The following is an 11161-nucleotide window of genomic DNA, read 5'->3' as shown; positions in this document are numbered from 1 at the left end:
AAATTTAGGCCGCTTATTCAAGTGGACGTTTTAGAGATCTGGGATGTTAATACATGTGTCTGAACTGGAAAAGTTTTTGGGTCCCTCCTGCTGTTTTGACTGTGCAAATAAAATTGACTTTTCCTCTCAGTATTTACCTTTGACATGGACTCTGGGAAGAATGTTCTGGAAAGGTGCAGCATGCAGCAAATCACAAACTTCTTCCTGTGACTGGAGGGAAAACAGCAAAACTTTAGAATAGGAGGAGACTGCATGAGGGGAAAAAAAAATAATGAAAACATCTGCGGAGCATCTTAAAGTCGCCAGAGGCTCCCGATGACCCCGCGACCCGTACCAGGCTCTGCTCACTCAGCATACAGAACAGGATGGCGTTGCCCACCTCCCTCAGGTTCTGGAAACACACAGTCTTGAGCTCAGCGTACTCAACGATGTCCTTCAGCTGGTGGTGGAAGAACTCCAGGATACCTGAATGGAATTACACTGCAGTTATCACATATCTGCTACAGATAACAGCACTCAAAAGTAGATTACAGCAGGTATGCAGCGCTCCCTGATAAGCACATGAAGGGCAGGTTTTGTGGGCTCATGTTTGTTCTGTTGCTGCTCCCTCAGTGGAGTAAAGAAAGTCAAGATAAAGGTCTCTGTACTGAAACGTGTCCACCGCAACTCTTTGATTACTTTTTTGTGCCTCCTCTTCCTGGTGAACGTCCACTGATACTTCCTTTCCCATTAAGGAAAACCTTTACGCCAATCAGTGTTTTGCCTACATGTCAGACTAGGTGCTTCTGGATCATTGCTGGATACACGTAGATGTGACGCAAATCTTTTGACTGAACAAGGTCATCTAACAAAAGGAAATGTGACCAGTTTTTCTCCTCACATTTGAAAGCTTTGATTAAAATGTTAAATACGACTCATTTCCAGCAGTTTGCTTCATTTGAATGAAGCGTTCGCTCCTGACTCACAGCTTCAGATTTTACTCCGACTTGTTCTGCAGATTCAGTCTGTGCGGCTAAGACCCTGACACGACTGACAGAGCAAATCCACTGTGCTCAGAGGTTTTGCCTTTTCTACCAGTTAAAATGAAAGTCAATAAAATGCAGTTTGAACGCTAACACACAAAACAAGCAAAATCCAGCACTGACACCAAAAAGCACCAGATGTCTCCACGCAGTGGCTTATATTCACATGTATGGGTGTTCTTTGACTTGTATCAAATATCACTGTTATCTTTTTCTACATGTGCAGTATCTGCTGAGTTTTTTTTTACTGCTTGTATCAGACCCAGACATTGTGTATCAGCTGGCTACACTTTGACATACCCGGGGAACCGTACTCGTAGCGTGGAAGTCTGCAAATCTTGGGCATCACCTCCATCAGGGTCTTCACATACTGCATTATGGTGCCCTGAAGCTGTAGAAACAGAGAGCTTAACTCCACTTAAAGGGAAGTGAACTCACAAAGAATGAAGCACAGTAGCATCATGAAATCATAGCTCCTGCACATCATTACACACTCACCAGGCTTTTGACAACCTTCAGCAGCTCCTCCATCACCACAGCAATGCCCTGGTAGCCCAGCAGTCTGCACATCACCTTAATGTGTGGGGGGCCCAGAAAGTTTCTATAGGAGCCAAAAGTGCTGCTATAGGCCAGGTTCAGGGTCTACATGCAGAGAAAGACATCAAAAGACATCAAAAAGGTTAGTATGAATATTGCACACCACCATGCAGGGACTTTGTTTTGAGATATTTAAAGGGGGGGATGGTGAAGCTCTGAGAAAGCAGTCCACCAACTACTCTTTCAGAGTCTGCTTCTCTTTAAGGGAGTTCTTTGTCCCCACAGTCCCCAAGTGCTACATTATAAAGCAGCTTAATTAAAAAGAAAAAGCCAAAATAAACCCAAAGAACAGCTGAGGCCGGAAAAGAAGGTCATAGTAGAGGAGAGGGTAAGTTTTCCTCTTGTGTCATCACAGCGTTAAACATTTGAGAGGATCACAATAATCAGACACACTAACCTGCTGTTGTGAGCTGATGCGTTGTAAATAAAAGTGAAAGGAATCAACGAATGCTTACATTAAATTCCATGGCACTTTTAAAGCGAGTAAAATGGGAACATTTTCCACATTAGGATTATCCTCTGGGGACCACGAACAGCAATACGACAATCTGGCCGCCAGTTGTTCAGAGCTTTTGCTGTGGAACAAACAGTTAGGCAGATGGTTTCGCCAACTGAAGCACATTTAAGCTCCAGTGTCAGATATACAAGATACTCTGACATAAACCAAAGTGCTGCCCGAAGGGGAAATAACGATCAATAACACTATGATGTCTCTGCATTAACTTGCTGGCATGGAAAACAAAATCAAAGCAACCAAATTTGCTAACATATAAAGATTGATTTGTCTGCACTGTGCACTTTTCCCTTACATACACCACAGATTTTTAGTCCTCCCTCTCTCCTGTCAGCAGTGAGGTGAAGCTCTAATCCAGCAGCAGCGGCGATGAGGACACACCGATCTCTGCGTCAGTACTGAGGTTAGAAATCTCCACAGCAGCACGCAGCATCAGAGCGGCGACACAAGAAAAGATTTTTTAAGTGAGTGACGAGCAGCAGCAGCATTACGGGATAATCTGAGCAAACACCAACATGTGCTGGCACAGGTCTCCCGGTAAGTTTCCGTTTTATGCTTTGAATTGATGACGGTGGTCGTACCTTGTTACTTGTTACAGCCAATAGTTATAGAAACGTCAATAACAAGATGCTTTTTTATGACACCTCTGAAAAACCACAAGATTTCTTTACAGTTGTAAAAATGTGGCAAAAAGAAAACAAAATGAAACCTGTGAGATTAACTTTGTCTGAAAAGCACCAGTATTTAGGAGGGTTTAAAGCATCATTTGTCATCAGCATTTCTTTAAACTGAGCCTGCAGTGAGCACCAAACCCACCCTGCACTGGTTAAGGGCAAAGTGAAAACTTTTAATCATTTTTACATTTGGGTGTCATTTTATTCAATGCGCGTAAAATATTATTCAATACTGAAGATTAAGTTTAGATTTTTAAAGCAAAATAAACTCTTGCAATAGTTAAATATGTCAGAAGGTGCTTTGGGTCAAAGTGTGATTTTATAAAATAAATTTCAGGATTTATTAAAATATTGAAATAAAAAGCTCGTAAACTGGACAGCTCAGAAAAATAAATTTCCATTATGCAATTTGCATCATCTGTGCATAATCTCAACTCCCTCCCACCCATCTGTTCCAGATAACTCTTTGTACAATGCTTATTATCCTCCGACATTGCTTTGTTTCCCCCTCGTTATGCTTTATATAACATGGTGAGGATCGGCTGTGTGGTCATGACATTTTTCATTATGCTAAGCTCTGTGCATACTGCAAATGGGAGCAGGATTTAAAGTCAGGAAGTAATTAGAGCTTTTATTGAAACCATAAATTGGTGAGTTTTTGGATGCGTTTTTGCCCACTTACGTCAGAACAGTCCTAAGACTTAATGCTGCTTTTCCACCAACTATTTAGAACCACCTCCATTCACTTCTATCTGAAACGCAACAAAACACTGACATTAAAGACCTGAGACAAAATCTGGAACCGCCGCCGACGGCGACCAATATCAGCATCAAAAGTACAATTGCATAGATGCTATAAGCATTAAATAAAGAACAGCCACTGATATCAGTGTTTACATTTTTAGTTGTTATAGATCAAAGTAAAGCAGATGTGTTATTCTCTTCTATAATCCTTAAAAAAAAACAGTGGCCGTGCAGTTTGAGCATGTGTTTAACTGCTAATTGTACATAAATAAAATGTGCATGGGTAGGTGTATGAGAGTCAGGCCTAATTCATAAATTCTTAACTTGGATCACGTATGTGGTAATTCTCTGGTATTTGTCCGGCATATTATTATTGTTTTCATTTTTCTTTTTTAAATTTAGTGCACACGTTTTTTTGTTTTTAGCCTCAAACCTAGTTGCGACATAAATGGGGGCTCATCCGGGATCTTTGGGACTCTTCTGAGGGGACTGAACATCAGGTTTCTTTCTCCTATAAGGTGCGTCAAGCTGACTGTGTCTTCCTTGTGAGCGAATTCAAGCATTTCAGCTCTTTAGATGTGCTGCCTCCTCTAAAACATTTACTTACTTTGTTTACTTATTACTTAACGCTGTCTCGAGCCTCGGATGCCTGTTTTTGTGGAATAAATAATGGTTGCTACTTATGTTCTAAGGAGTAACTGGATTAAGAGCTTGAGAATCACTTCTCAAATCTGGTTAAAAGTGCTTTGCTTCTTAAAGGGAACAAAAGTGCTGATCGGTGGAAAAAAAGGAAATGGGTTAAAAAAAATATGGGTGGGAAGGAGCCAAAATTAAGAGTAAAATGTGAAAGCTTCTGTTGTGCAACATAACTAGGATGGTGACTTATTTAAATGTTATGAATCATGACCAAATGGCTCACTGAGCCAAGAGAAAGCTTATTATTGATGAAGTCTTCTTATATTAGCTCTTAGATGGGGAAAGAGCACAGAAATGCCTCACCCTGTCATCTCAAATTAGTCCTTTCAGTGTCTCACTGTGTTCCCATCTTCCTTTTTTTCCAGTTCAGTTTTACATCGCAAGCATCAGACAGCTGCAGTAACTGAGGATGCACTTCATTCCTGCAGACTCCATCTTCTCACAATGGTGATTGCAATCTACAACATCTCCTCCACCTCAGCCAGGGTGAGCTGGCCATCCTCCCCCACCTGCATTGACACCTTCTACAGCGTCATGTACGACCCCAACTGGAACAGCCTGTTCATGGGCTACAAGCGCAAAAGCTTCATGTATGAGGATCGTATCCCTGTCAGTCAGACCAGCACACACCTGGCCAATCTCCTCCCTCAGACTGCCTACTTCTTGTGTGTGACGTGTCAGGCTGCCAATCCGGTGCGGGAACAATGCCAAGTGTTCAGCACTCTGAGCGACAGCAGCGAAGGTCACGACAGAGCCGGCTGGGAGCTGGCAATGGCCGTATGGCTCATCTGCTGCATCTTGCTCCTCGTCATCGCCAGCATCCTGTTGTGGAGCTGTCTTAACAACATCTGTATCCTCCCCGGCCAGGCCACAGCCGGACACCCGGTGGTGACCAACTCAACCTGTCAAGGCATGTCCACATCTGGAGCCCTCTACACTCCGAGAAGCAGCAGCCAGGACAGCATCAAACTCTCCAACATCATGCAATCACCCCACCTCTCGGCGCAGCCTACGGGTCACATAATTACCCAAGACCATGAGTTGAGGACGCTGGCTAAGCTGTCCGGCAGCGAGCCAACATGAATCAACTGGATTAAGGTCATCACAGCATTGTTCAGATTCAATTGTCACCGAGTAGTTTCATCCACTCACAAAATCCTATTTGTGTGTTTTTCCTCAGAGGAAACATTTCCAACCTATTACAGCAAGGTTTCAACACACACGCACACATGCACACCATTTTAAATAAAAAGATTTATGCTTTTAAGACCTAAAAAAATTACAAACCAAAAATTAAATATCATTAATATGGCACTCATCTTTCTTTTGGCACTGACAAAAATTTCTCCATGTAGAAAAATAAAGAAAATCTGCCATTTAACGCGTCCCTCGCGTGTTTATAGAAGGGGGTGAGACAGAAACAAATGTTGTCTGTTTAATCAAAGCTTCACTATCCACAAAAACATTAAAAATAAATAAAATTGTTTTACTCATAACTCTGTAGATCATTCTTTTATATTCATGTCATTTATTTATGTCCATAAATAAACCAAAAATATATTTTTTAAATGTATTTTTTAACCTCTCCTACAGTGAAATTACAAAACCCTCTCAAGCCATATTTGTTCTCCCAAAGTAAAAACAACAACTACTTTTGGACATGTCTGGGAGTGATTTTGATTTATCCAAGTATTATTTACATTATTTTGATTGGATATCAAAGTATTCTGCAGTCCAATGAAAAAAGACAAAATCCTTGATGTGTGATTTATAAAGATGATATGAAAAGTGGATTTGAATAACCTTGGGAACCCCCCCCCCAAAAAAAAAACATTAGTAGCCAAAGAGTGTTCAGTCAGCGTCTGTCATAGTCAGATCCGCCCCTCTCTCTTCACGTCTGGCTTCAAGAAGCGATGGTGAGAACGGTCACCTCGATGCTTCATAACAGGACTTCACCGACCAGTGAGTGACATCACAGCGGCCACGTCCATCTTTTATACACAGTTTCTGGTCTTATTTTTAGACACAGGAACACACAGACATCAACATCATGAGTGTGAGGACTGAAACAGTCTGACAGCATCATAGCTACACTATCGCGCCCCCAGCGTGTTGGTCCACATAACTACACGTTAAACAGAAGAACATGTGATTGACTCATGTGCTGCATGGAGTTTTCACATTTCATGACATTTAAGGCATTCATTTCCTCCGAGGGGACGTCTGAGCACGTGCACACACTTCCCAGAGTAATGCTTTCACCCTTGTATTCTGTGGATACAGTTTGACAGCGTATACTGAATATCTGAGAGTCCACCCCTGTAATATGAGGAGATAAAGTGTGGGAGCTCTAACAGAAAAATGTCCTGACCTTTGACCCGTACAGGTACTGAGGCTGAGCGTTGGGTGGTTTATCCCTCTGGAACTCCTGAGAGAAGGGCAGGATGGTGCGCACAAACCTGAAGGCAGAGTTGGAAACATATCTCCATTAAAATAACATCGGGATTGAAAATACAAGACCCACACAATTAGTCCCTTTTCCCCCTAAACCTTTGAGAAGCACAATCTGATATTTTATCTAATAAAACTATAAAAATAAAATAAATAAACAGCTGTGAACGTTTATAAGAAACTGCCTCTTAGTTTTAGCTCCAGCTACTGGCATTAATATATGAACATTTTGGTCTTTCTGTGACCTTCACCGTGATTTTATTCTGAAATGTCACCTGTTGGTAGACCCGTTGTAGCAGTAGTTGGGTAAGAAGTCGTAGTTGAGCTCCCAGAAGACGTGCAGTGTTATCCTGCCATAAGGGGCCGACACGTTGTGGTTGGCTTCGCGAAACATGGCGTCAAAGCTGTCCAGAGTCAAGAACTTGCTCAGGAGCTTGTGCGTCATGCGGTTGACCTCCAGAAGGCCTTCCAGCTCCTTTAAACAAGTCACACACCACCAATATATATTTTTAACTAAGTCAAATGAAAAACCCCAGGAATCATCAGCTAAATTAAATTACAACTACATACCATGATGGAGGTTAGATCCTCACTCTCGAAGCGACCGATAGCCAACTCCATAGATTTATAAAGAGCAGCGGAAACCCTCTGAGTGATGAGTCTGTTGAGATCGATGGAGCGGCCTAGAAGCTGAGGTTCACGGCCAGTTAGTTAGAGACAACATGAAGGTGGGAGTACAGCGAGGTGGAAAGCACGACAGCGTGCAGCTTATACCTGGACGTGGCGTTGCTTCAGCAGAGTCTCGTAGCGGTTAGAGGACGGCCAGGGAATGTTGGCTCCTTGGTTCTTGCAGTCAGATCTCAGCCGTTTGTCAAGCAGAAGACTGAAAGAGGATTCACATAAACACAGAGAAGTCAAGGTTTGTAAAAATCACACCTTTAGGCCTGCTCCTTATTTCCTGGTATGTATATCTGGTTCACTTTAATAATGACCAGAGTTTCTAATGACGAGGTCAGTGTATGTACACAAACCTCTGTGGGCCATAAGCTCAGACTGCTCTAAACGCTCAGTGAGGGGCAGCCAATCAGAACAGAGATGGCTTCAATGGGGAGAAACTAAAATAGTTTGCTTCAGAGACATAACACAGGGGCTCCCCCGAGGTCCAGTGTAGGATAAAGGAGGATTATTCTGAACTGTGAATTATGCAAAGCTATTGTGATAGAACTGGAAGTGAGCCGAGTTTTGAACCGTTCCCTCGGATCCCCACAATCCTGGAGGGTAGAGGTGCATTTGAAATTGTCCGACTATGTCCTGTTTGTGTCTGTCATATTTGACATTTGCAATATTACAAATATTAAATAAATAATCTGTACCTAAGCACATGTGCTATAGCACCTTTATCCCCTTCATCCTCCCACAGGGTTTTTTAATACCCTCTGCTACGTTCACACTATCACTCTAGCTGGACGACAAATAAGCTAGCTGTCGTTGAGGCCTTGACAACGTAAAAACATTGGAAAAGTGATCCGACTGCTTCTCAAACTAATCATGCTACTTGATTACTACTGGAATCAACACATTAGAAAACAGACGAAGCAATCAAATCCTTTTTTATGAGACTGTGTGTCTGTACATAAGGGGGAGAGGGGTCGACGTACCTTCCAGCAAGAATCTTGTAGTACCCAAATATCTGATCAGCAAGCTTGTAGACAAACTGATCAAAGCACAGGTTAACCTGAAGGAAAAAAAAAATGTTTAAAAGTTTCAACATAGATGACCAATGAAATAGTACTTTCTTCTGGTTTAAGGAGAAAAATTATTTTCACAGATTTTTGTAAAGAACCGAGCCAAATCCATTCTACATGCACATTAACAAAGCTCTGCAAGCGGCTACATAATGAATAGAAATGCAGCTACTCAACAGCTCATGAAATGGACAGGAAACTGAGATTAATGAGGCGACTATAGGAGAGCCTGTAAGCAACAAACAGGATATTTAGGAAAGCCGTGCAGTCAGAGGCATTATGAGGGCGGTGATGCAGCCGCCACATATCTGAGATCATGATCCTTTACCTCTGCCTCTATTTCATCGTAGAGGAACTGCTTCTTGAATTTGGTCAGGGCGTAGTGTGCGCTGTCGTTGTACAAATCCAGAGGATATAGCACATACCTGCAGGGGATTAAGATGTTATTCTAGAATTAAACACACCCTGCAACCGTGAGAGAATTAATCTGTTCAGCAACAAGGATAAAAGCTGAGACGTGTAAAATAAGAAGCTTCATTTAGCTGCAGCAGCAGTTGGTTAAAAAAGGAAGCGTTACATCAAACTCATCAGTTCGATCGTGTTCACTCGAGGTTAACCATCGTCGTTCAGCGCCGCTCTTTGGAAACTAGCAGAACTGATACGCGCCACATAGACAGCTGCTTAAATATGTACGACCTGCACAAAACATACTCTCCATAGTAAATAAGAGTAAAACGCAGAGTTTTTCTTTTCTTTTTTCCCCAAAAATTTTGGGTGAATATTTGAAGAATTACAGCACGTATGCTTCCTGCCAGCTGATGTGCTTAATGGCTTATGTAAAACCTGCCTCGTATCAACGTAATCCTGCAGCAAAGATTTAAAGCAGACACGAAAACATTCACGGATAATCCCAATTTTTGGGATTTCATCCAGGGTCCTATTTGAAAATGGAAGATGAAAAGAAACGAGCGCTGAAGTTGTCAGAACGCATCTGTCCGATCGCATCCGCCAATCGCAAAGAGCCAGACTTACATGAAGTTTAGTTAGAGAAGGACAAACGCAGTTTTCCGTTTTTGCACCAAGTTGCAAATTATACCATGGAGAATATCTATTTCCACTGCTGTGAGAAGAACACCAAACAATCAGCCCATCTTTCACATAGGCTGAAGAACTTAATAATAAGAATGGGAGGGAAACTGTCCAGTAGTTATCAGAGTTGGTGGTAACCAGTGGAAATAAATGTTCTTGGTTACAAAAGAAGCATATTTACTCCATCATTGAAGCCTCCTTAGTCTCCAGGATGTGATCGGTGAGGATCCAGGGCATGGACATCTCGATGGGGAACTGGATCCTGCGACCCATGGTGAGCTCCAGAAAGAACTCTCTGAACCACAGCTGGGAGAGGTCACAGCACTGCTGCAAGGTCTCTGAAGGGAAGAGAGGGGAGATGGAAGAAGGTTACATCAGAGTCCCCTTCCAAAAGCTGTCAGGGGCCTCGGGCTGGTGATGATATTTATCGTTTGCTGAACAAAATGATTTGAGTTTTAGACTATGACTTTCTGAGTGTGTGAGTGATGAGATGTGTGCGAGTTGGTTGCACTTTTTAAACAGAGCTTCAAAGTCCTGTACTTGAAGTTATGCGTGCTCAAAAATTATGACTTTTCAAGCCAACCCTCTAATCCCAGAAATGTTCATTAAATATCGTTAAATATCCAAAAGTCGTAATAGGAAAATAAAATAAGAATCATCTTATTCTAAGGGAGGCAGAGATGAAACGTTCTCAGGTGTGACTGATTGCATCTGCCTCTTACCGCTAAAGTTCAGCAGGTGAGTGTAAAAGAAGGACTCGCGGTGAAATCTCTCGATGTCCAGGATGGTGGGGCCCTCCAGGCCGCTGCGCAGAGTCTTCTTTGAGCCACTTTTTTCAGCAATGAGCGACTCCAGCATGGTCCTCACCATGTAGAGCTGCATCAACAAAGAGAATTGAGTAAAGGAAGACCTCATTAGTGCCGGCGCCCTGCTGATTGTACTCACAACCCTGCAAACACTAATCTCATTACAGGTGGGCAGCCGGTATGAAAGCTCCGTGTTGCTTTCAACATTTTCATCATCTCAGTCATTGCATAGGGGTGTGGAAAAGTGTTTGCCTCTTTCCTGGTTTCCTAGTGTGTTGCATATTTGCACCCGAGGGTGTGGTCCTGTCAGAGCGCAATGGATCGGCGCTTCATCATGTTTATTTTTTTCCTCTTAAGCTAAGGAATAAAATACTGTAGCAGTTCAAATATTCCAGGTAACTGCTGTATCCATCTCAAATTAAAAGTGCTTTAGCATGGATAGAAACTCTTTGTTTCTTAGCAAGGCTTTTATTTTGAAAGAAACATGTTCGTTTTATTTCAAATACGGTACATGAGATTATCTATGGTGTCATCCTCTGACATTTCTTATTAATTCCCATGTTAATTAATAAAGAATAACTGAGGACAGGATGTGAGCGGTCAGTTATTATGCAAAACTGCCTCCACAGGAAGCAGAATTATATAATCCTGGAAACAAATCAAAAGCTAACTGTGCTGATGCGCTCTGGTGCGTAAACAAATAGTGCCACACACCTGCACACACCTGGAAAACAGATTAGTTCTTGGAAATGACCCCCGAGCTGATAAATCTGTCTGCAGTACAGAACATAACAGATGGTACTACTGAGTCTGACATAAAACA

At 42.2% G+C, this 11161-nt stretch overlaps 2 protein-coding genes across 4 annotated transcripts in view; one reads left to right on the top strand and one right to left on the bottom strand.

Annotated features, from left to right (window-relative positions):
* Positions 1 to 11161, bottom strand: part of cyfip1 (cytoplasmic FMR1 interacting protein 1) — a 38079-nt gene that overhangs the window by 6568 nt on the left and 20350 nt on the right. For both annotated transcript variants that reach the window (XM_005727131.1, XM_005727132.1), the window contains exons 16-27: positions 10255 to 10408; positions 9714 to 9870; positions 8772 to 8868; positions 8357 to 8433; positions 7473 to 7581; positions 7269 to 7388; positions 6974 to 7173; positions 6619 to 6706; positions 1521 to 1664; positions 1323 to 1413; positions 335 to 465; positions 138 to 210 (exon numbers count right to left, since the gene is read on the bottom strand). In XM_005727131.1, the coding sequence (XP_005727188.1) occupies positions 138 to 210; positions 335 to 465; positions 1323 to 1413; positions 1521 to 1664; positions 6619 to 6706; positions 6974 to 7173; positions 7269 to 7388; positions 7473 to 7581; positions 8357 to 8433; positions 8772 to 8868; positions 9714 to 9870; positions 10255 to 10408 (1441 nt within the window). The remainder of the gene's footprint in view (positions 1 to 137; positions 211 to 334; positions 466 to 1322; positions 1414 to 1520; positions 1665 to 6618; positions 6707 to 6973; positions 7174 to 7268; positions 7389 to 7472; positions 7582 to 8356; positions 8434 to 8771; positions 8869 to 9713; positions 9871 to 10254; positions 10409 to 11161) is intronic.
* On the top strand, positions 1703 to 6068 carry fndc9 (fibronectin type III domain containing 9). 2 transcript variants are annotated; one of them, XM_005727128.1, is made up of 3 exons: positions 1703 to 2670; positions 3977 to 4069; positions 4613 to 6068. In XM_005727128.1, the coding sequence occupies exon 3, from the start codon at positions 4692 to 4694 to the stop codon at positions 5328 to 5330; it is 639 nt and encodes a 212-aa protein (XP_005727185.1). In that variant the 5' UTR covers positions 1703 to 2670; positions 3977 to 4069; positions 4613 to 4691; the 3' UTR covers positions 5331 to 6068. The 2 variants fall into 2 exon arrangements, with proteins under 2 accessions (XP_005727185.1, XP_005727186.1); XM_005727129.1 differs by lacking the exon at positions 3977 to 4069.

Source organism: Pundamilia nyererei, unplaced genomic scaffold (assembly GCF_000239375.1).
Source record: "Pundamilia nyererei isolate P.nyererei 1_Seehausen unplaced genomic scaffold, PunNye1.0 scaffold00023, whole genome shotgun sequence".
Taxonomy (NCBI): Eukaryota; Metazoa; Chordata; class Actinopteri; order Cichliformes; family Cichlidae; genus Pundamilia; species Pundamilia nyererei.
This window is presented reverse-complemented; position numbering and strand designations above follow the sequence as displayed.

Coding starts and splice junctions, on each gene's coding strand:
- fndc9 (XM_005727129.1), top strand. CDS start 4,692: ATGGTGATTGCAATCTACAACATCTCCTCCACCTCAGCCAGGGTGAGC.